Source organism: Gossypium hirsutum, chromosome D13 (genome assembly GCF_007990345.1).
Source record: "Gossypium hirsutum isolate 1008001.06 chromosome D13, Gossypium_hirsutum_v2.1, whole genome shotgun sequence".
NCBI lineage: Eukaryota > Viridiplantae > Streptophyta > Magnoliopsida > Malvales > Malvaceae > Gossypium > Gossypium hirsutum.
The window spans coordinates 10560221-10586112 of NC_053449.1; the positions used below are offsets into that span (position 1 = coordinate 10560221).

A 25892-nucleotide genomic window follows, 5' to 3' on the forward strand; every position below is an offset into this window, starting at 1 on the left:
TCTTTGATGCTACCAAAACGGAAGCTTGCCTATCTGCCTTGCTATCCAAACCAAACTCATTGTCAAGTTTGTCTCTACTCAACAAATGACCTTTCACATCTTCGAACGAGAGTTTGTCTCTGCCATAAATCAGGGTCTCCCTGAAAGACTTGTATGAATGGGGTAAAGAGCACAATAATAGCATAGCCTGATCTTCATCGTCAATATGAACCTCAACGTTCTTTAAATCATTTAAAAGAGTAATGAATTGACTGGTGTGATCTCTAAGAAGCTCACCTTCGTTCATGTGAAACGTAAATAGACGTTATTTCAACACTAAACGGTTAGCCAGAGACTTAGTTGCATAAAGAGTTTCTAACCTGTTCCACAAGGCGGATGAGGTCTTCTCTATCAATACCTCCTACAATACTGTATTCGTGAAGCACAACTGGATTGCAGACAAGGCCTTTTCATCAAGCTCTTCCCATTCTGTTTGATTTAAATTCTCAGGCTTTTTCCCGGTAACAACCTTTTTCAAGCCAGTTTGAACTAGAATTGTCATCATCTGAACTTGTCACAGATTGAAATTTGTCTCACCATCGAACTTCTCAATTTCAAACATTGTTGCTGTCATATCTAAGTAGGCTGATCTATGAAAATTAAACTAGCTCTGATATCACTTATTGGGATCGACTCGATTAAGCCACAAGTAAAAAAAATAGCAGAATAAATTAAGAAATTGAACACACAAATTTAACGTGAAAAAACTCCTCCAAAGAGGATAAAAAACCACGGGCAAAGATAAATTTATTATAATGGCAAAAGAACGAAGAGTACAAAATATAGAGATAAAAACTAAACCCCGAAAACCCGAAAACAAAGAACCCTCAAAACGTAAAAACAAAATTCTCTAAATGTGTTATGAGTTCTAATCTCTAATAGGTGTATTTTCTAAGGTTGTAAAAGAGCCTATTTATAGGCTAAATTAATAGGTCAAATAATAATAAAATAATCTAGACTAATCAGAGTTTGATTGAAAAAAATAAACAGAGTTTAACTGAAAGATTATTTCTCAAATTTGACTGAAATAGGAGTCATACTCAACAAAATTCTTGTGCTGATAGACTAGCTAAAATGGAACATTCAATGTTGGAGGGAATGTGGGTGCTGCTACATTTTCCGGATGTGTTACTGGATATTCTACGATTTGGTTGTTTAGACGGTTTAAGTTAACCTCTTTTTATTCAAAAAAAAAATAGAGAAGAAGAAGAAGAAGAAGAAAATCAAGGCATTTATGATTATTTCCAATTAACTTTGAGCTAGTAGGCTTTTCAATAAAATTATGCAAGTGTTCGATTTATATTAGTTTCGTGCTCTATCCTTATACTTACAAAGAAATTTCAATAAAATTGTATACTTGTAAAAGATACAAGAGTGCAATACTTTTTGAGGTGATTATGGCCAAAATACAACCAAGTTTGAATACTGCATGGACGTTATGCACAAGTTGAACATATGCCAAAGAGTAGCCATATCTTAACAAGTTGCTCTACATTCTTTTAATTTTAATTTATTGCATAATTTAAAAAAAAATACCAATTCTCTAGTAAAATGAATTAATTGATAAATGATACATTTATTATGTTTCTGCCTCTGCATTTTTTACATTTTCCATTTTTATAATTTTTTTTTATCATCTTCAATTGTTCTTTTATCTTTTTGTTGGAAGCACCCCAAACTCAGCAATAGAGATGGCGCATATGAAATTGTCTGGCATTATTTTATGTTTTCGCTTTGGATTTTAATTTAATTTTAATAATTTTTTTCTTTAAAATTTTGAGATAAATTCTAAAATTATACTTCAATTTTTTGTTAAATGTGTAATGTTATATATGAATTTTGATATTGTGCAGCTTTATACATGACATTTTAATTTGATTTAATTTTCATAAATTACTAACACTATTATGGATATAATACAATTTACATTTTCATATTATATAAGTATACTTATTCAATGTAAAAAAATTAATGTATTTATTTCTTTAAATGCATATAATTAAATTAACATTAAAATTTTATACATACATTTAAAACACAATTAAAATTTCATATATATAACTATATAAAATAAAATTAATGTATGAAATTATATATTAGCTAAAAGTTTATCTCTACAATTTATTAAAAAAAAAAAACTCAGTTTCTTATGTATCCCATAATTTCACCATTTCACCTAATACAAACCAACAAAAAGCTGACAAAAACAGAACTTCTTTCTCCTTGCCTTCTCAATGTGTGGCCTTGGATACGGATTTTTTATTGTAAATTACCCCACACCCACCCACCCCACTGTTAAAAAAGTTTACGGCAATAGCTTACAATTTACATATTAGAGTTAAAAACATTTCAAGTTTTCAACAGGCCCTATAAATAGGCTTCTGCGGACACCATTTCATTTCAGGCACCTGCTATATCCAGAATACAAAGATGGAAAGAGTGGAGGAAGATGACCCTAAACAAAACAATGTTAAAACTAGGCCCAAGGGAGGATTGGTCACCATGCCCTTCATTTTCTGTAAGTAATTATAACTATCCATATGTACTTACTTGTACATGCATTTTTGTGATCTAAATTAAGAATATTTCTCTTCTTAGATATTGGTGGTATTACTATGTTGGGACTTCTGGTTTAATTTAGTTTTGATGTATGATTATATGATACAGCAAATGAGATCTGTGAGAAGCTGGCGGTGGTGGGATTTAATACTAATATGATAAGCTACTTAACAACACAGCTTCATATGCCATTAACCAAAGCAGCCAACACTCTCACAAATTTTGGTGGAACAGCTAGCTTGACACCATTGCTTGGTGCCTTTATCTCTGATTCATACGCCGGTCGTTTCTGGACTATAACAGTCGCTTCCATTATATACCAAATAGTAAGAATAGACACTCTCGGTCTCTCAGATTCATGAACAGATGCATGGCTGCTTTATTTTTAACCTTTGATTGATGGTATCAGGGGATGACATGTTTAACACTATCAGCAATACTTCCACAACTTAGGCCACCACCGTGTAAAGGTGAGCAAGTCTGCCAACAAGCAACGGCAGGGCAGTTGGCAATCCTATACGGATCTCTCTTACTTGGGGCTTTGGGATCGGGAGGAATCCGGCCTTGTGTGGTTGCTTTCGGGGCAGACCAGTTCGACGAAAGCAACCCAAAGGAAGCAACCAAGACATGGAAATACTTCAATTGGTACTACTTTGTGATGGGGATATCAATACTTGTGGCTGTCACAGTGCTTGTTTACATTCAAGATAACATTGGGTGGGGATGGGGCCTTGGAGTCCCCACCATCGCCATGTTTTTGTCCATCATCACGTTCATCATCGGCTATCCACTTTACCGACACATGGATCCGGCAGGGAGTCCGTTTACCCGGTTGTTACAGGTCAGTGTGTCAGCTTTCAAGAAGAGGAAGTTGGCCATGGTTTCTGACCCCAACTTGTTGTATCGGAATGATGAGCTTGACGCCTCCATTTCCGTAGGTGGAAAACTTGTTCACACCCCAGACATGACGTAAGTTGTCCCTTTCTGGTTTCTTAAACACACAATTGCATCCATAGCTGCCACTCAAACATGGAACTGTGACAATTGTTCTAGAAACCGACAATGATACCATATGCTAAACAAGACTGCCATGCATGCATATCATGATTGATGTCTTCTTTTACCCTTTTCTCTTACTTTATGGTTGCATTTTAATATTATTATTGTTGAATTTAGTTAATTCTTTAAAAGGAAGACACTATTTTAACCTATGCTTTTTACTTTTCGTCCCCAAAAGAACCATTTTTTTAAAATATGAAACCAAAGCATTTGTAAATAATAAAATAATCTTAAGAAGGCATTATTAGCTTCATTTCATGTCTTCTCATATCATATGATGGTGGTCTGTCTTCCTTATGGTGTCCATATCAAGTAAGAAGAATAAAAGAAATTGGGAGTAGATAAGATTACTTTCCTTGGATTTGATTGATACCAACATGGCCTTTGTTATTTCGGAAATATCAAGTCAGTTTTGATAGTAGGTTTCATTGTAAGTTTTGGAATCTTTGAGATATGGAGCGAAGGACTCAATAATTGCGAGGAGGGCCACCACAAAGCTCAGATCTTATTCACACTGCCACCCACTTGATCACTCCATAATTGCATTTTAGTTGGCAAAGAAACAAAAGTTGTTTTTAGAATGTCTGAATCAAAAGTCTCCCTCAGGCCCCAGCAGACCAACCATTCAATCGGAACATGTTTTTTGCCTATTATTTCACCTGCAATTTTCCTGCCTCGCACTGGGGCTGAAGAGCCTTAAATAACAGCCCTTTGATGCTGAAAGTGGTGGAATAAATTAAAAAGGCCAAATTTTCTTCTCTTCCCATCTTTATTAAAGCAAGCAAATTAAATAAAAATAAAAATGACCCAATACATCTTTGAACATGGAAGCCTCATGCTAATTAATTAATGTATACGATGAGTTGCAGATTCCTGGACAAGGCAGCCATTGTGACTGAAGAAGATATTGTAAAACCAGGGCAAGCTCCTAATCTATGGAGACTGAACACCATCCATCGAGTGGAGGAACTAAAAGCGGTGATCCGAATGGGACCAATATGGGCAGCAGGAATCCTCCTCATCACAGCCTATGCTCAGCAAAACACATTCTCCCTCCAACAGGCCAAAACCATGAACAGGCACCTCACCAAGTCATTTGAGATCCCTGCTGGTTCCATGACTGTCTTCACCATGGTCTCCATGCTCTCCACCATAGCCTTGTATGACCGTGTTTTGGTCCGCATTGCCCGTAGATACACAGGGCTCGACCGGGGCATCAGCTTCCTGCACCGGATGGGAATAGGATTCATGATATCAGTATTAGCCACTCTGGTAGCAGGCTTCACGGAAGTGAAGCGTAAAGAAGCGGCTTTAGCACATGGGCTTCAAGACAAGGCTCATGCAATCATCCCCATCTCAGTGTTCTGGCTTGTGCCTCAGTACAGTCTTCATGGAATAGCGGAGGCATTCATGTCGATTGGACACTTGGAATTCTTTTATGATCAGGCACCTGAAAGCATGAGGAGTACAGCTACCGCACTGTTTTGGACCGCAATCTCAGTCGGAAATTACATGAGCACGCTGCTGGTTTCTTTAGTACACAAATTCAGCGCAAGAGCTGATGGATCAAATTGGCTTCCTGATAACAACTTGAACGAGGGCAAATTGGAGTACTTTTACTGGTTGATCACTGCCTTGCAAGTGGTTAATCTTATTTACTACATCTGTTGTGCTAAGCTGTATACGTATAAGCCGATTCAAATCCATGGCAAAGACAGTGAATCTGAAGGAGATGCAGGAGTAGAGCTTGCAAGCAAGGTTTAGTTTTTGCATTTGAGGAAACTAGATGGTGTATTCTTGTTCCTTTTTGTAAACCTGTCTAGCCATAGATCTTGTAGAGAAAGTCTAATAGATTATAATCTGAATCGTAGGATAGGCATGTAAAGTTCTAAATAACATTAGAAAGAAAAATCCACCACCAAGTATTGTATTTTGTAATAAATGAAAAATAAAAATTCTAAAGCAAGTTTCTATTTGTCTTCTTCTAAGTTTGGCTTTACCAAGTCTGCAAACTCTTGAAGCTTTTATTGAATCTATAATCAGCCAATCAGGAGAGACAAGAATATTCCTTAACCAGACAAGTAATGTCTACTTTCATTTTCCGTGCATGCTTAATACCTTGTCTTAAACCAGAAGGAAACAATCACAGTATAAACAGTTTTATTATGATGGATATATTCTTGTGATTGTAATGAGCAAATAAACCAGAGTTCCAAACAAATGTGTTCAATGCCGAATCTAATAGTAACACCCATTTTTGAGAAAAAAACTAGTGACATGGAGAATAAAGTTTGACACCAAAATTCTTAATAAAGCAATTTTCATTTAATTCTATCAAAAACATCCCGTAGTTATTCTGTTTCTTCCAATATCTAATTCAACTCAATCTGAGATTGCACCTGAAATACTTTAAAAAGAAAAGAAAAAATGTATCGCGATACAAATTGTACTGATACAGAGAAAAGGTCCTCAGCTAGGCCATCTGTTTGAATACACAGACAACAGCTCTGCTTTGCCGTGAAATTAGAAGACTCGGTGTGAATTCATTGCATAAATCTGAGAATCATCTACAAAGTGAGGCTTTCAGGGTTCTCAACAATCTTTGAGAAGGTCTGAAGGAAGGCAGCCAAATCAGCACCATAGATAATTCGGTGGTCAGCAGTAACATTCACCTGAAAAGGAAGAATCTCATGGTAACTCAGTTAAGTTGTTCTCTTGAAATAGTTAGCCAGGATGAAAATTTAGTTTGTCTCCCGTCCAAAATAACGACTCCTCTATATTAATTGCCAAACATGAAGAGCATGCATTATTCACCAATAAATGGAATTAAACCTAATCTAACGATTGAACTAGTTATTTCAGATTAATATTTCTCAAAAACTTATCAAAACATCCGTAGCACATACCTTCAACAACAATATAATTAGGGTTGCAAAGATAGGTTTAGCTCTGACAAGAACCACTGTACAAGCTCTAACCACTTACCATCACAATGTAACACAGAGTAATTTGGGGCAAACAAGAAATATTGGGCCCATTCGTATTTGGACAACTCCAAACATGAAGAGCATGCATTATTCACCAATAAATGGAATTAAACCTAATCTAACGATTGAACTAGTTATTTCAGATTAATATTTCTCAAAAACTTATCAAAACATCCGTAGCACATACCTTCAACAACAATATAATTAGGGTTGCAAAGATAGGTTTAGCTCTGACAAGAACCACTGTACAAGCTCTAACCACTTACCATCACAATGTAACACAGAGTAATTTGGGGCAAACAAGAAATATTGGGCCCATTCGTATTTGGACAACTCCAAACATGATCATAAATAAACTAATTAAATTTTAAATTTATGTCAAGAGAAAAACCAAAAAACCTACAAATGCCCCTTAAAGAAGATGATATTTAAAAGAGAGCATGTCAATAGAATGAGAGGCTTATTAGGACATTGGCATAAACAAGAAACAAAGACCTCAGTGGTGTTGACCTACCTAAGGAAATTATCCTGAGTTAGGCATAGTAGCACAATATGACCAAATATAGGATATAGCTAAACCAACCTTACTGCATTAAGGTTTTGTTTGTTGTAACAACTCTAACACTTTTTTTCCTTTGTAGAACAGTGTCTTGGAAATATCTTAGCTATCTGGAAGTTTACCTAGCCATTGACTCAGCAAACATAAAATGAACCAGCTTCTGCCAATAGAAGCTAATCAAGGTAGGTTCCTCCATACAATTAACAACCAATATACCACGTATAGTTACTGAGGATCCAAATGAGCTTTTTGGAAAAATCAAACATATCCTCACAACTATCCTTCTTATTTCACATGATGGCAGTCGCAATGAACGACAAATGTTAGGGTAGTAAATAGGATTAAATACCCCAAGAGTACCACCCATAACTAAGGAATACATCTTAGAGGCCAGAAGAAATGAAGCAAAAGCAGTTCCAACAATAGCAGAGAGCAAAATGGGAAGCCTGAGTTGTGGAAAAGAGGATGAGGGTCAGTGATAAAAGTCTTCTGCAGCCAAAAGCAGGCTGCAAGAAAATGTGATACACATTTGAAAAGGATGACCAGTGTTTATATGCACCATGGGGAATACGGAAAATTTCTTCCTCTATCCAAGAAATGCAATTGTAATGTAATTGACTATTGCTCCTTGTATATCCGACTTCAGAATGAAATGGATGGTGTAAGTCCTAGTCATCACTAAATTATTTCAAGCTTATTTGTCAGTCAAGACTTTTACTAGTAAATGGAACAGGGTACACAAACAGCCAAGTTACACAAACAACTAGCACATGAGTGTGTGGGCGAGATACCAACCAACCATGATCAGGTATGTAATGTGGACAGGATGTCTAAAGCTAGCCATTGTTGGAGGGAATCTTTTCCTCCCAAAAGCAATTCCCTTTAAATATAGCTCATGAAATATAACAGGTGAACTACTCAACACGGCATGATGGTTGCTCGGAAAAATTAGAGTACTTGTTGCCCTATGTGCTTGGACTCAGGTGTACAAGTATGTACTCGACACAAGTAAGGTTAGTCTTTTCTAAGTTTTTCCATGTATTTGGAGGATTCTTGGAGTTCGTCTATATTCATGTGTCGGACACAGGTACTTGAAAAAAAGTGAAGAGTTCGAGTAACATAGCTTGTACCTAAATTGTACTTCTTTTAGATAGCCTCAGATCCCGGAATCTTTTTACTGTTATATTTTCATAAATTAGTCTGCTTTCAGTCACTACATGATACCTTAAAGCATTAACAACAAATGAGTATATTGGTTCATGATAGATTTGTAATAATTTATCCTATCTCATAAATTTTCTATAAAGTTCGAATGAAAGCTTTATCTATGAGGGATTGTAATTGGCTCCATAATTGAAACTAGACTCACCAGCATTTTGTTTTTCACGCTGAAGAATCCATCAGCATCAGCTACAACAGTTGGCTTTGATGCTCCAACAGCCATGATAGCTCCCTGGTCATCATTCCAAAAATAAAAATAAAAAACATAGAGAGATATAATCAAACAGAGGAAATAGAAGATCCATCCATAACCACTCACCTGGCCTGGGGGAAGAATGGCATCAAACCTGTCCACTCCAAACATGCCCAGATTGGACAGAGTGAATGTCCCTGCAAGCAATTTAATCATTATTTACTCTCTAAATTCTAGACACAAAAATATCAACCAAGTACTCAAAGTGGAACCAGAAGTAAAATCGCTAAGCAGTACAAACCCGAATTATACTCTTGAGGCTGAAGCTGCTTTGCCCGGGCTTTCTCCACCAATTCTTTCCATTTTTGAGACAGTAGATACAAATCCAACTATATCGAAACAATTCCTTTAATTCAAGCTCTTAGAAGCTATAAGAAACTATAGAAAAACTATATACAACTACAGCATATTAGTAATAACAAACAACTCTTATATTTGATTCCAATTATCAAATATCAATATAATATAGGATCACTAACCTTATCTGCATCTTGAAGAACAGGGGTAATCAAGCCACCATTAATAGCAACAGCTACTGCAATGTTGATGTTACTATTGTAAGTAAAACTCTTGCCATCTTTACAGCTTGAATTCACAAGAGGGTGCTGCGCAAGTGCCATTGCGGCAGCTTTGGCTAACAAAGCAGTCATTGTCACACCCTTTGGTTTCACCTATAAATGAAAATACCAAGTGATGAATTAAAACCAATTTGCGAATCCAAAACACAAATAATCCAACTTATGAAATCAAAGAATCCAACTCAACTTACCTTCTCATACAAGGCATCAAGCGCGTCCGTAGTCACAGGATACCCCACTCGAAATGTGGGCACTGAAAGGCTCTCCACCATATTCTTCGAAACGGCAGCCTGCATTGTCGTAAACGGCACTACCGTAGATCCTGGAACTGGAGGAGGAAGGCTAGAAGGGGCGGCAGAAGCAGCTGGAGCTTTCGCTGGTGCTGCAGGCTTCGTTTCCACAACCACTGCAAGCCCCACATTTTTCTTCGAAGGCGAAAGACCGGCGGCGGCCTCAATGTCCTCTGGCGTAATCCTCCCATACGGACCTGTTCCAACCACAGACTCAATGTCCACCTTGTGCTGCTTCGCTAACTTCTTTGCAAATGGTGTGGCAACAGTCTTCCTCGGCCCCTCCGCAACTGTTGGAGCCGCGGGAGCTGGCGTCGATTTGGGAGGACCTGGAGTAGAGGCAGCACCTGGAGCTGGAGCAGGAGGAGGAGCAGATGGGGTTGAAGCACCTGATTTTGAGGCAGCTTTGGCTTTAGCCTCAGCAATTTCATCTTCAGTCTCAGCGAGAATACCAATGGCAGCACCAACAGGAGCAGTTTCGCCTTCCCCAACAACTATAGCAGCGAGAATGCCGTCGTAGAAAGTCTCGACATCCATGTCAGCCTTGTCGGATTCGACAACGACGACGCTTTCACCTTTGGAGAGTACATCACCTTCGGATTTAACCCAAGAGACGATCTTGCCCTCGGTCATGGTAGAACTGAGGGCAGGCATGAAGATCTCCCTGATCTTGGAACGGACGGTCAGGATTCGTCTTGGGGTTGAATTGGAGCGAATTGAAGAAAAAGGAATTGAAGGGGCAATACGAGGAAGAGAAGAAGAAGAAAGGGAAGAAGAGAAAGAGATGGTAGTGTTAGAGAGAAAGGGAGAAGCCATTTCCTTGTGTTTTTGGCTTTGAGGAGAGGAATTGGAGAGAAAGCGAAAGAAATGAAATAAATTAAGGAGCGAATGGAGAGAGTAGAGAATGGAGGGAATATAAGAGAGGGAACGGCGGAGAAGACGAGGAAATGCTGCATTACCCAACTGTGTTTGCATCGCCCGTTACTAATTACTATTGGATGTTTTAGATTTTCATTTTCACGCTTTCGGCAGTCAATTTTTCGTTTCTTTTCTTTTTGGAACATAAACTTTTCCTTCTTTTCAATTCCATCCTTATTTTACAAATCTAATTTACTGATCCATTCCTATTTCCCAACTAAATTCTACTCAACGACCTTTTCCTGCCTCAAAAAGGAAAAGAAACGACTTTTTTTTCTTACCAAACCTTTAACTACGAGGGGGAAATTACGGCTTTGAGCTTACAACATATGTCATTTGTGGCTTTAAACCCAATTTTCCTTGCCTCAAAGGTTAAGACCCCGTTTAGTAGTGCTTTAAAAAAACACTTCTAGCTCTAAAAGTACTTTTGGAAGAAAAGTTGTGCTAAGCAAGTTGTTTTTTGCTGAAATTTGTAGCTTTTTTTTCGTAAAAGTACTTTTGGTACTTAATTACTTTTTCACCCCTTTAATAACATAATACTTTCTCATTTTCTTTTATTGGTGTTTAATTACAAATGTGTTAAAATTATTAATTAATTTTTTTTAAAAATACTAATTACAAATATTTAATGGTTATATTTAAATATTTAAAATATAGTTTATATATTCTAATTAAATTTTATAAATAATTAATATTTATTGCTTAAAAATATTTAAAATTTATATTTCATATATTAAAATATTAACAAGTTATAATAATTTTTTATATTCTTACTAAAATATAATAATATTAACTAATTTAAATATTATTTAAATACATATTTTTTACTTGTTAATAACATGTCTAAAATGAATATTTTATTTCTTAAAAACACTTTTTGACAGCAATACTAAACCCTCAAATTTTAAACTAAAATTTTCAAAAGCACTTTACAGAAGAACTTTTCCACAACACTTTTCAAAAGCATTGTTAAACTAGCCCCAAGTCATACACAATACTAAATTATGTCACACTAAAGATGTAAGTGAAAACATTCATATACTAAATTCATTAAAAATTGTAATTTTGGTTGAAATGTTAAAATTAAGTTAGTGAAAAGCATGAAGACCTAAGTTCAAAATCTATTATTTCTATTATGTATGTTTATTTATCTAGATTTATCAACATACAAAAAGATATTAATACCCTCAACATAATATTTCTTACTTTGTAAAAGAACGAAACTTTTGGTAATTTCCTATCTAAGTTGGGACCTGGTTGATAGGTGACACCACCTCCGGCAACCCCTTAATATATAGCATTAATAGATAACTAAATTGTATATATTATGAATAAGGGGAGAGATTCACTTACACCCGTGTAAAACTATATTAGTTTTACATATTTACACATCTCTTTGTACAATTAATATTTTAACAATCCAACCGTCACATTTTATATTTCATTCATATGGATCATGTATGTCAGATTTGATATAAATTAAAATTTTCTAACTATTTATTTCATATATAAAAAAACTTTCAACCGTTCAAAAATATTAATATATATAATGTTTTAGGTCAATATGATAGAGACATCGGAGCGGTTCGACAAATTACATATATGACAAGTACAATTATATCAATAAATCCAACGGTTAGATTGTTAAAATATTAATCATACAAAGAGATACGAAAGGACTTTAATTTTACACCAATGTAAGTGGATCCATCCCTAAATGAATAAATTCATTTGAATTTAATATAATATATATTTGAAAAACATAAAAAAAACATGTCAAATTCATAGGCTTTTTAGAAATTTCAAATTCATTACTAAATAACCAAATTAACAAATACATGAATTTAAGAAATAATCATAAACATCATATTTGCATGTGTCTTTGCACCTAATTTACCATTTTGGAAATCCAGATCCAAAGGTAAATGTTTTGGAGACTTTGACAAGATAATTGACAATTGTGAAAAACAAGGGGTCATTTAATACTAGTAGCATAAATAGACCAATTAAAGAAACATTAGGAAAAGCTAAATTACTTGATATTAAATAGACATTGGATGGTTCACATGGTCCAATAACTGTAGAAGGAACTTTTGTGAAAATTAGAATGTTGGGGAAGTTGTTGCTTGTTCCATGTTCTATTGTAATGAACTTGTTGACAAAACATAAGCATGGTCGACTTAGATACTAAGTCTCCCAATCGAATACTTTGAGGTGGTTTGATAAGCTTGAAAGTCTTTTATCTCTTGGTGATTGAAGTGTTATTTTTTAGAGATAAATATAAGATTTATTTAAGATAGTTTGGAGCTTTTGAAAGACTGATTTATGAAGACTTTTACTTGATAAATACTTAGGATAATTAATGAGATAATTTTAACTTTTAAATAAGAGTTAAAGCCTATCAAAACGTTGTTACTGATCACATTGGAGAATCTATAAATAGGTCTATGATTGACATTTTACTTCAATCATGTAGGGTGTCTCTGACACGCCTTTGTGTAAGGACTTGTTATGGAGAGAAATTATGTAAAGTAGGTATATGGGGAAGAGTGATTATGCAATTGGGGTCAGTATTGGGGTTGCAATTACTTTTTTTGTAATGGTAGATTTGGCTTAAGTCAATAGATGATCAGAACAATTGGTGAATAAAATCATTCTCTAAGTAAGGCTCGCAGATGTATGATTGGGGAATCTAATTTGCGTTAACAAATATTGTGTGTCGATTCTCTCTTTACTTATCTCTTTAACTCACTTGCGCTTTGGATTTGTTTTGCAAACTCTCTTAATTCTATCTAGATTCTATTCCAACAAAAGTTAGAATAAAATTGTTTTTTAAATAGTTGTAAACCAAGTTTTGTTGTTCCACTAATAGTACGTACATTAATGTTGGAACGAAGTACAAATCGGGGGATTTTTTCAATTGGTATTGTGACACCTCAAACTGATCGGGACGGGCCGGCCCGAATTCGAAGCGTTCCATTAGCAGCCTAAGTGATCTCTGGCTAACGACCTCCCAAGACACACCCCGGTCTTGTAACACATCAATCTTATCCGTTTATTAGTTATTTATTAATGCGGAAGCAATTTGTGAACCAAATTTAAAATTTTTATAAGTAATTTAACTTAAGGGCATTTTTGTTATTTTACCACCTATGGTTAAACTAACTCGAATTTAGATCTATATATTTACCAACCCTGTTTTAGTCAATTTATGTAAGCCCTAAAAATTTTATCTTAATCCGAGTTTATTTTCTATGTCTAATTCAAGTTTTATCATTAAGGACTAAATCGTAACAATTTCAAACTATCAGTACTATACCTGAATATTAAATTGAGTGCATTTCTAACAAATTTTATCAATTCCAATTCTAATCCTAAAATTTTATCAAGTTTCCTTATCATTTAAGGCTCTAATAAGACTTATCAAGTTACAAGACTAATTTGTAATTTAAACAGATTAGAGAACCAATTTAAAAAGACTATAATTCAAACCCCCAACAGTCCACTGCAGTTTTTTTGTGCAAAAAATTGATTTTAAACCCTATTTTGAGTATTTTAGTGCCTCAATTAAACCTGATTTAGCTACAATTAAAAATCATACATATTCATACACCTTCAATTGAATTTATTAACACTAACTAAGCCTCAATTAAATAGAATTAAACATTCAATTTCATACATATCACCCATCGATTAATTCAAACAAGTGGCGTACCTCAGTCGCTAGTAAACCACTCCATGGAAGCTTCATTTAAACAATGGTTAGTATAAACATCATGCCTCACACACCGTGTTATCAATCATCGCGTTATTAAGCAACAATACACCATAAATTATTCAATAATCAAACTCAAACATGCATATATGATATTATAAAACCATCTAAAATTAAAAATGTCCAATGTCCAATGTCTAAGTCCAATTACAATCAAAATTAAACTAAGTCTTAGAAGTTCCACAATGATCGATTAACATCTCTAAAACGTGTAACTAAATCTCTACCGAGCCTTAATCTCTTGGAACTCTCTTGCTCGATACCTCAGCTCCTCAATCTTGTCGGTTAACTGCACAGATGTGAGGGTGTGAGCTTAAAAAGCTCAGTGAATTTTAATAAAACAACGAGTAAATTAGAACTCAAATCATGCTTAAATTGAAACCAATCAAATACAAATTTTCAATCATAATATCAATCCATAATAGTTCAATGTCATATGCTCAACCATGTAGCAAAAAGCATAATTAATCATGGCATATAATCATCAATTTAGCATACAACATTTCATACATTTATATTGGCATATACAATCATGGCTTAATCAGGTGATCATATATCGGATAAACGGATCTCCTTACTCCCAATTAGAATCAAAATCAGTCCCAGATTGAGCGGCCCAAGGCCACACGCTCCCTTATATCTCCTCAAATAAATCCCGTTGAGTGGAGACACAAGCTCAACACTCCATTGTCTACTCCAAGTCAGTCCACCTAGAGTCTCATTGCTCACAAATAACATATCAATATGGTGAGTACTCACAAATCCTATGGCATGCCAACTATACCCAATTGATCTACCATGCTATAATGCCAATATAACCAATCAATCATAACATAATTTCAATTAATAATGTGCTTAATTTAAAGTGCCAAAATGCATATGTGAATCATGTAACATAGTCATTTTAACATCAAATTAAATCTAGCATACAAATTACCTATTATCAATGTTCATTTATCAGAAATATCAATATACCATGAACCAAAAACTCCCACACGCTTGCTTAGTTCACCATTATAATAAATCAAATCAAACACATAAAATCACTAGATGCTCACTTACCAACACTTGACAAAAAATTCATCACTTAAACATATATCAATAATCTTGCAAAATTAACCAACCAAAACTCAATTAAATATTTGCAATCAGTAATTAATCATCCAATTAAGCATAAGTGATGATCAATTTACCAAATCGCCCTTTAATAACACTTACCACACAATTAACTCAACCACAACCAAGTGATCAACCAAGCAAATCCAAGCTTTAATTTCGATTAGCTCAATCCTCTTCAAGATTCAGAGCTTCAACAGAGATAAAATAGATATTACTACCTTTCAAAAGATATAATAAACACAAATTTTCATCAACTAGGCTACACGTAATTCTCACTCAAAGTTACCGTATCAGATTTGTATCATCAAGTCGAAAACTCGATTCCTCACAAAATCGATCACTCCAACCCTCCTAATCACTTCCAAACATCAATACTAGACCAAATAAACATATACTAAGCATCAATTTCACATTTAAATCAATTTCACAAAAATCTAAAAAATCGATTCATGAAGATGATGAAATTCAAATTTCTTTAAATTACCGTACAAAACATATTTAATCTTGATAAATAAGATCAAAAACCTTCTAATAGATCCATTTTGAGTTGGAACATCCATTGATTTATGGATTTCCTCTCAAAATTCAAGATCCACAATTAAAGCACCTTAAGCTTTTGAAGAAGATGACATTGATAAAAATCATGTAATTATCACTCAAATCATGTAAATATGCTTCTAATCATCATAAAAATAAGTTTAGAAATAATAATTACCTTTGTATCATTCTAAATCCTTTGATTGAAAATCTTGATTCAAGAATCTTGAGAAATTTCAGAATATTTTTGGCTACTTTTATGAATAATTTTGAGTGAAAAGAGAGAGTATTTTGAGAAGGAAATTTGTTGAATCTATTCTATGATAATAGATCTTTAAAACCATGCAAAGAAAATAAATTTTATAGCTCTCTAATCTGATGTAAATGGTGTGAAAAGTAGGTTAGATACATTGTGTTTAAAATTGAAACAACCCACCAAAAATTTAAAAATTGGGAAATTTGCCCAATGACCACTCCCACATTTCCCTTACTTTACCAATTGGTCCTCCTGACCCCTAGTATCGATACATTGGCACAATTTTGCTAAAAAACATTTGGAAAATTTGTTAAAAACCCCCTGCAATGTGTTTAAACTATTTCAATAGTTTAAAACCAATTCAAACCAGTCCACAACCATCATAACCAGTTCAAAACAACCACGTTTATCAATTTCTCATATACTCTATAAACATATGTATCAAATACTTAGAAATTCATTTCAAACAATATGAACAACTTTCATTAAACACAAAGAAAATAAATATTTGAAAGTTTGCGTTTTAGTCTTTAAACGTGTTAGAGTATGCCCAAAGATCAATCATGAGATGGTTGTAATAACATACTTGATTTATCATGTTTATTAATATAAGGTGTTACCATTATTATTTCAGTTTCTTTTCTGTGTGTATAAATAAACTGTTTTATAATAATATCCTGAGAATAATATGATTATTGTTAAAAGGTCCTTAGTCAAGTATTATTGTTGGATAGGACAACAATAATGCATTAAGACTAACTGTAGTTGATTGATGATAAAGAGTTGTCATTGATATAGAATGTCAAAATCGATGCACGAATATTTGTGTTAGAGAACAACATATTGGACTGGCCCGTTATGAGAATGTTTCTTGGATTATCATGTGATTGTCACAACATTACTCATAGTGATTAATATGTATATGATCCTCAGACTTGAGATCATCATAATCCCAACATCGTGAGTTGTATATTTTGATACAGTCAAAAGTAAACCGTAACTGGTTGTTCTATAAAGGCTAATGTTGGATATACCATGATCTATGTAGAGGGATATGGTTGATCGATATAGGATAAGTCCCTCCTACATAATGGGAGTAATATCTTAGGCCACTTGATTGAGTGAAACTAGAAATGGATGGCCATGCTCAAATAAGCTGATATGAGATGTCATACTTATTTGTATATCATAGTCTACTTAAGATATCAAGGAATAAGGAATGGACTATGCAAGTGTGACTATTCCATGAATTGTGTCCAATCCATAGATAAATGACTTAAGGATTATTGCATGAAAGGTTAATCATAAAAAGGTTATGTCGAATCATGATTTCTTGTGACTTAGGTAGCAATGATGCATTGCTAGGTGCCACTCATTGTTTGTAACATTGGAATCGTTCTAGTATTACTGCTAACGTTACAAGAACCTATAGGGTCACACCTTATAGTTGAAATGAACGAAATAAAACATAGTTGATATTGTGTTTGGTTGTCACTTGAATTAAATTAATTATAGAATTAATTTAATTGGGTAATCAAATATCAAACACATTATGTACAAGGCTGTTGTACGCATAATGATAACATGAATTTGGTTAGTATATAAATTCAAATAAATATATAGTTTACCGAAATCATTATTATAATTAATGTAATTATAATTTTTTGTTTACAACATTGTTATATTTATTTAATTTCTAGAAACACTAAAAATAGATATAAAAAATCCCATTTTTTCTTTGCTTGGGGTCTAGCAGCCGTCAAAGCAAAGTCTTTACCAAAACAGTTTTGGGGATTCCTTTCGTTCATTGTCAACTGGGTGGATTACGTAGAGGCCAGAGTCACGATAGATTGCGGCTTGGTTCGATAGTAGATCAATTACTCGTTGCTGAGGTGTTGCTGTCTACTCAGAATAAAGATTCGGTAATTTCAAAACCTTTATTTCACCTTGATTCGTTCCTCACACATGGATCCATGGTTAGGATCCCTGAATGTTTTTATTTTTCCGCTGCGCCGTAGGTATGCCGACGTTCTAACGGCCTTCTCATGACAGTAGAACACCCTTTTCTGGGCTCATACCAATGGGCGTGCTGCTGCATATTGGCTAGATAGTGTTCGCAAACTTTCCTTACAACGATAATCCTGATGGACTTTCCCCATATGAGATAGTCCTCTCGAACTTTCCATTTAACTGATAGTCCTTACGGACTTTCACAAAAGATAGTCCTCACAGACTTTCCACAAAAGATAGTCATGATAGACTTCCACATTAGATTGTCTTGACAGACTTCCATATTTGCGGTAGTTTCATGGCTATGGACTTTCATACTTCCCATTAAGGGCTGTTATATGTCCCCCGAGGGGCTCTCAAATATCCCATTAAGGGCTCTTATACGTCCCAAACAAGGGGCTCACATATATAGGTGTGCACTAAGTCTCCGTATAATTTAATGTCCTTTCTTGGCTCAGTCTAACCAAACCTCCCTCAAAGCCACATAAATATAATGCATATGCAATCCAATGTGTAACCATCTAACCCTCCTCAAAAGCCACATACATTTTTATGCATACATACACACATTATGCCAATAAAGACTATGAATCATACAACATATAACACACCAAACATGCCATGAATATCATACTTATTATCTGCTAATTATATCACTTAATACGTAACATTGCATTACTCCAAACAACTTGTTTACTCAACATAGTTAGCTAACAATCATTTGTATATTACATACCACACTGCTTGCAAACACCAAACACTATTACTTCACGATATTATACTCATAGTTCAGCCATAAAATAATTCACCATTCACATAACACTTAAATAAACATGGTGTAATACCCCAAAATAAGGCTTAAGAGTTTAGGAGTATTTTAGAGAGTTTAGCCTTAGAGCGTTCAGATTTTTATGACATGATTTATCAGTAATGTTTTTTACTATGGTTTTTAGAAAATTAAATTAATTTCTAAAATTGAGTTTTAAATACCTTTAATTTTGAAAATAGGACTAATTTGTAAAAGAGTCAAAACTTAGAGTTTGTAAAAGGCAATTAGACCAGATTTTAAAATCCAACCTAAAAACCCTATTTATAGTTTTATTTTCACGTTAGTCTTCTTCTCCTTCATACTTGTGCTATCCATAGTTCTCCTAACTCTCCCAATTGATTTTGAATTCCAAATCCTAATTCCTTTTGATTTCTATCATCTCTTAAATTATAAATCTCCATATAAGTTAATAAAAACACCCAAACATACCATAGTTTTCTCCATTGTCAAACTTGTGAGTTTTTTAGATTTTTGATCAAATGCTCAGTTTTTCATCATCTAAGGTAACGATTCAACTCCTAAATATTTTTAAATTTTATTTAGTCTTTACAACCAAGTTTTTAGCCATTAAATTGTATTTTTGAATAAAAGCCGAAAATTGGCTCATTAATTACGGATTTCAGGATTTTGAGTAAAAATGTGGTTACAAAGTGTTTTCAACTTATTTTGACATGATTAAGAGGTTTCTAAACTTGTTTTGAAGTTTTGTTAAAGATTTCTTGAGTTTTAATGAATTTTTGGAAAATAGCCAAAAATATGTCGAAAAAGTAGATACTATGAATTGAGTATTTTATTGTAGTTTAAAGGTTGGGAATTAGTCGTAGGTGAATAATTAGATGAATGAAACTCATTTTAGGTGAAAAGATTAAGTGTAGATCGAGATATTTGGATTTCAAATTGGTTATGTTAAAGGTTTCAGCTACATGAGAACATAACTTAGGCTTATGTTTTTTATTGGTTGTGGTAAGTCCTTGGTTTATTTTTAAATGTATTGTTGTGTGAATTATTATGTTGAAGCTTCGAATTCGTTAGGACCTCTTACGAGTAGAGATAAAGATAAGGAAAAGCTAGTTTGAGTTTTTAGCTTTTTAGCGAAAGCATATTGGTGAGTGTTTGGAATAATTGCTTGTGGACATGTTTCAAAGTCTTATTTGGGAATTTAGTAGTAGCCTAAATCCCTACCCTAAATTATGAGTGTAAGCTTTCTCATACCTATGCTATCTTGTGAAAAATGTGCTTATGTGTTTATGAATATGTGAATTGAGATGAGATGCTATAACATGTGATATGTGGTTATGATAACTGTTGTGAAAGTGAAAATGTGTCCATGTTATGTATATGTTAAATTTTAGTGACAGGGTTTTGCTAAAGATGAAAATATGCAGTGATAGTGCACGGATAATTGGTAAGTGATATTTGTTTGATTTCGGATATTTTGGCCTTGTGATCTTGAAACTGTTGGATATCGTTGGCATGCCATAGGATTGTGAGTACTCACCTATATGTACAGAGATTTTGGGCGTTGAGGCCCTGGGACATGTTGAGGGGATAAGGGAATGTGAGCTAAGCTCCATTCAACGGGACATGTGAGGGGAAATAAGGAGAGTGTTAGCTATATGCTTCACTTTTGAGACATGTTTGACTCTATGAATCTACATGGTGTGTTAGAAATCTGTGTATCCGATGAGTGATGATAGAGCTCACTTTTATGTTTCATAGATCAAGTGCCAAATTATCTTAAATTATGAATATGTGTGTATTGTGATATGTGTTTATATGGCATGTGACCATTATCCAATTTATCTATAAACATGTTTTTGAGTATTGTGACATATTATTGAATGTAATGTGATTTTATGAGTTTTGTGATATATGCTTAAAAGTGAATATGTTTACCATGTAAAAGAACTAGTAATAATGTACGAGTAAGTATAATATGACACTAGAGTTGGAATTGTTGATGTTATGCTATATGGTTGTGTCGTTGATGCTTGATGAATTGTTTGCATTGTGGTTATTCTGAGTATTCACTAAGCTTGTTAAGCTCACCCGTTCCTTTCTTAAAACCCTTGCAGAGTAGTTAAGTGCCGGTATGAGCGGTGTGGTTTTTGAAGGGTGATCCAAGCAAGACGTTAGCTTTATTTCGTAGGTGTTATTAATTCGTTTATGTTTTGGGGAAATAAAGGCAATGTGGTAGAATTTTTGCATGAATTTTGCCATGATATTTTGGATGTTTCCATAGTTTAATTGTTCTCAGGATTTAAAGGTTTGAGTCGTGATATGTTGATTATTGCTCGGACTTATTCTCGATGTTTCAAACTGCGATTCTAGTCGTTTTGATGTTTATTTGATGATGATGTGATAGCATGATGAATTGGTGCAAGTTGGAATGACTTATATGCTTAAAAATGTTGTATTTTTCTGGTCTAAAGTAGAGGTATCGATATTCGTGTCGTAAAAATGATACCTCTATTATTTTGAAATGTACAAGAAGTCAGAATCGTAAATTGGTATCGATATATCACGAGTATCGATACTCGGGGTAATTTTATCGATACTTTTTAAATTGTACCGATATTTTCAAGGTTTTGATTTTTGGACAAGAAACAAAATGTTGTTTTCGTATCGATTTTCCAATCGGTATCGATACCATTTAAGGGAAATATCGATACCTTTGTTTTCGTATCGATACCTATGTGATTGTCTTGGGAATTTTGCTAAGTGGTCCTAATTCATGTTTAATTATTATTATAATTTTATTTAAAGTATGTTTGGCATGTTTTAATGATGGTTGATATATGTTTGACATTAAATTTACAAGATCATTGATAAAGAGGATGATTTCTTATTAATGTGATAATTTACTATGAGTATGACATGAGACTATGGTGTGGTATCTTTATATTCGGGATTGGCGACCAGGCCGGGTATAAGGTGTTACACATGGTCTACTCCAAACTTGACAAAACATTATTTACTAGCTAAAATCTAGAACTCACCTGGATGCCATCACTGTATCCATCTTCCAAGCCGGTTTCCTTTGCTACACGAGCCTCCTTAATCAATACAACACAAGAACTATATTAGAATCTAACTAATACTATTCATTATCACAAAAACCATAATTTTGTTGCATGTAGAGGTCATTTGAATTATTATCCGTCACTTTATCCCAAAATAGAACAGAACCAATAATTTACTGAAATCCTTAACTGCTTTCCTTTTCTTGAATTTGGTAATGCAGAGAGATTAGAAAACTTACCAGCATGTAAGACTTGCAATTTCTAAGACTAAATCCTTAGTCTTTCCCCTCCATGCACAAACATTCTCAATCTTTCTATGTTCCATGGCAAACCAGAGAGAAAAGAAAAATAATACAAAAACATAAGATAATAAGAGGTATATATTTATCTAATAAACGCGCTAGATTTCTTTTTTGGCATGTCATCTATATCCTAATAGTTCGTTACTCATCTGCATGGGCTTTATTAATGGCCAAGCCATTACATTTATTCATTTAACATAAATGACATAATTTACAATTTATTCTTTATTTCAATAATCATACTATTTGTATATCTTATACACATTTATCACATATAACATCGTAACTTTAACATTCCTTTACTTAAGCCTTCTTTCCACCCTCAATAATGTCATAACATATTTTATTGACTTTATGATTTAGTCTTTTTTTCACTATTATTATGAATTACTATAATTTCATAACTTAAACTAAAATTTGCATCATCAAAACTACTTACCTTTAACAATTACTATACATAACATTATTAAAGTAGTAATTAAGCTACTTAATTAAAATAATTTCTATTTAACATAACTTAAACATAATTAAATTCTTGAAGTACTTAAATCCAAAATTTGGATGATAGATTCTTCTTTCTTCTTACTCTTTAGACAACTCTTTCATTTTTCCTTCAATTTGATCTTCAATCTTCTTCTCTTTTTCTGCATTAACATAAAAAAACATATATTGTTTACATGATAAACTACAATCAAATAACTTTTCTACACTATTTATTGAAATAAACATGTATACTATAAAGATGTTATCATCTCTTACCTTAGTATTTTGATACCAAACCCTAACCCTAACTTTGTCTGTAACACCCTAGACTCGACCCATTTTCTAGATTCGAGTACTAGATGATACAAAGACCCATATAACTTCACGATATTTTTGATCCTGCCTAATTACATTTTTAAACACTTAAATTAACACAACAAACTATATTAACAATCATACAAAACAAATGTTAAATTCTTATAATTTAGGTTCCAACAACTATTAATAAAATTTTAAATTAAACTCAAATACGAATATAATCAATTTAAACCCAGAGGCGTGTGACCGCCTCCAGATGTACTAATGTCCAGAATGTGAACACTGTGGTAAAAGATATTGATATATGAGGCGGTATTCGCAAGTATACGGATCCAATTTTAATATATTTACAATGGAGTAGGTGAGTACTCTGAGGATTGTACTCAAGGGAGACGAGTGCTAGATCAATTTTAACCTAATTATCGAAAGATCTAATTAGTACTTTAATTTAGTTATAGAACGAAAGTAAAATAAAAGGAGTTTTTAAGATTTTTATAATAATAAAATAAAATAACATAAAGAAATGAACTTCAAGAGATCAAAGAATAGAATAAATCAAATCTGGTTATGGGTGATTAGCTCGCTTCAACTATCGCTTCGGGTTCCTCGTTAACCAATTAGTTGCTCTCCTAGCATGATCTTCCAATCTTCCACACAAATAACGAGACAGCAAGGACTACTTATCTTCTGACCTCACAGTCCAGAATGATTTTGTAACACCCCGAATTTTGGGCCTAGAAGAAATAGGTTTTGAGCGAGGGAATAGTTAGGAACTGCACATAAATACTTAGTTGTGCAAGGAAGTGACATAAATGAATGTCTGCTTCAGTGGTTAAGTGATTTAGGAGTGTTTGGAAGTGTTTGAGAATTCAGGGGTTCAAGCCTTGGCTTATGCAAAATTTTTATTTTAAGTGAATAAAATCCTTGGATCTAGGTAGTAGGTTCTTAAATTATTGTGGTTAAAATATGACACAAAAATAAATTGTGGTCTAGTGGCAAGGTGGCATGTTGTGTAACTGTGAGGTTTGAGGTTAAAGTCTTGGGCTGCGTAATGGAGTATTTATTTTGCTGCTTGAGATGTGTAGGTAGTGGAGTTGGATTGAAATACTGCTAAATGGGGTTTGAATTGGTCATAGAGAGAATTAAGGAGGGATATTTGGAGAGATTTGAGGAGAGAATATTGGGATTTGGGAGGTTGTTGTTGTGGAGTGATAATAATAGAAAATTAAGGGATTTGGGGGTTATCAATTGGGATTTTTACTGTCTTTTCAATTCTTTTTTAGTTCTTTTCCAAAATTTTAGACATTTCAATTCTCCCAATCCCTTGCCGATTTTCTTTTTGTTGATTTTCCTTTCTCTTTTCCTCTCTTTTGTCTTTGGCACTTTCCAGTTCGATGTGGCTCGATTGCTGTTGGTGTTCTTGGTGTGTGTTCTGATAAGTTTAGTTAACGTGATTGAAATTTAGGTTCTGGTAATCGTTACTAAAGGGGTTGTTTTGTGTTAGGAGAAGATTAAGTGACTGGAGTTCTTGCCTAATGGTGTCGTCGTGTGTGGAATCGCCAATGTTTAGTCGAAGGTAAGGACTTTTGTTGTTGTTAAAGGTTGCTCGTCTTACTGGGGTTGCAAATAGGTGTTAATTCAGTGACTGATTGGAGTTTTAATTGATCAAATTTAGGTTCTGCTGGTCTCAGGAGTGTTTCAGCATCAAACTGCATCAGGTGTGTAACAACACTCTATAAACGATATCAGTGAAATACCAAGAAGTGTATGTAATCACACCCCTTAATTGTAAATCAGAAAAAATCGAAAAGGCAGAAATGACGGCGTTCGAGGCCACATGAGCGTACGAATTCTCGTGGGGTAATCCGAGCCCACGAAACATGGTGCTTGACTGTAGAGGCCACCATGAGCATTCTCATGGGCTTAGGTCGAAATGGGCCACGTTGGGCCGAAAAAGGCTATGTGGTCCCCATATGGATGAAATCCACGAATTGTGACAAATACTGGACTGGGCTATGTAGATCTCATACTGTGGCAGAATCTGGGATAAACGGGTCGCACGAGAGTGTAGGCCCACTAGGGCTGAGTAATGGGCCTAGGGCCCATTTACACTGTTATTACCATTTAGGTTACCTTAGTCAGTCGAGGCGACTGTGGACCTTCCGAGAGGCTGATATCTGCACCGAAACCCCAAAATAGGTAAAATGACCAAAATACCCCTGAAGTGTAAAATGACTAATTTACCTCTAATAGATGAAAATGACTGAAATACCCCCATAAGGTAAAATGACTGAAATACTCCCATAGAGTAAAATGACTGAAATACTCTCATAAGGTAAAATAACTGAAATAGCCTCATAGAGTAAAATGACCAAAATAACCCCATAGGGTAAAATGATCAAAATACCCCCATTGGGTAAAATAATCGAAATACCCTCATAGGGTAAAATAACCGAAATACCCCTATAGGGTAAAATGACTGAAATACCCCCATAGGATAAAATACTATTATACCCCTAGGAGATAAAATGACTATTATGGCCTTATGTTATGTATGACTGATTTGCTCTATGATATGTATAACTATGATTGAGCATGACATTTTGCATACACGTATGATATTTATGTCACGACATGTTGCATGGGATTGGGTTGTTATATTTGGAGGAAGTGTACTATACTGTTAAGGTCGCATGGGTCTCCCAAGACAACTGTGGAACTACTGGTGGCTTTGCCACATATACTGTTACTGGCAGCTTTGCTGCGATATTGGTGTG

General features: G+C 34.2%; 2 protein-coding genes across 2 annotated transcripts; one reads left to right on the plus strand and one right to left on the minus strand.

Moving 5' to 3' along the window:
* Positions 1 to 2397: 2397 nt before the first annotated feature.
* LOC107919819 (protein NRT1/ PTR FAMILY 3.1) lies at positions 2398 to 5632 on the plus strand. The gene is made up of 4 exons (XM_016849193.2): positions 2398 to 2557; positions 2707 to 2924; positions 3008 to 3567; positions 4527 to 5632. Exons 1-4 carry the CDS (start codon positions 2470 to 2472, stop codon positions 5419 to 5421), a joined length of 1761 nt encoding a protein of 586 aa, XP_016704682.2. The 5' UTR covers positions 2398 to 2469; the 3' UTR covers positions 5422 to 5632.
* A 328-nt stretch (positions 5633 to 5960) lies between these two features.
* On the minus strand, positions 5961 to 10535 carry LOC107919820 (dihydrolipoyllysine-residue acetyltransferase component 4 of pyruvate dehydrogenase complex, chloroplastic). Its single transcript, XM_016849194.2, has 6 exons — positions 9447 to 10535; positions 9157 to 9348; positions 8919 to 9006; positions 8744 to 8814; positions 8573 to 8656; positions 5961 to 6329 (listed from the first exon to the last, which is right to left on the minus strand). The coding sequence occupies exons 1-6, from the start codon at positions 10518 to 10520 to the stop codon at positions 6225 to 6227; spliced, it is 1614 nt and encodes a 537-aa protein (XP_016704683.2). The 5' UTR covers positions 10521 to 10535; the 3' UTR covers positions 5961 to 6224.
* Positions 10536 to 25892: the final 15357 nt, after the last annotated feature.

Excerpts from the sequence above, each read along its gene's own strand:
- LOC107919819 (XM_016849193.2), top strand. The coding sequence starts at position 2,470 with ATGGAAAGAGTGGAGGAAGATGACCCTAAACAAAACAATGTTAAAACT. Across the intron at positions 2,558-2,706 it reads CACCATGCCCTTCATTTTCT|CAAATGAGATCTGTGAGAAG; the intron begins GTAAGTAATTAT and ends TATATGATACAG. Across the intron at positions 2,925-3,007 it reads CTTCCATTATATACCAAATA|GGGATGACATGTTTAACACT; the intron begins GTAAGAATAGAC and ends TGATGGTATCAG.
- LOC107919820 (XM_016849194.2), bottom strand. The coding sequence starts at position 10,520 with ATGCAAACACAGTTGGGTAATGCAGCATTTCCTCGTCTTCTCCGCCGT. Across the intron at positions 8,657-8,743 it reads CCATTCTTCCCCCAGGCCAG|GGAGCTATCATGGCTGTTGG; the intron begins GTGAGTGGTTAT and ends AATGATGACCAG. Across the intron at positions 6,330-8,572 it reads GCGTGAAAAACAAAATGCTG|GTGAATGTTACTGCTGACCA; the intron begins GTGAGTCTAGTT and ends CTTCCTTTTCAG.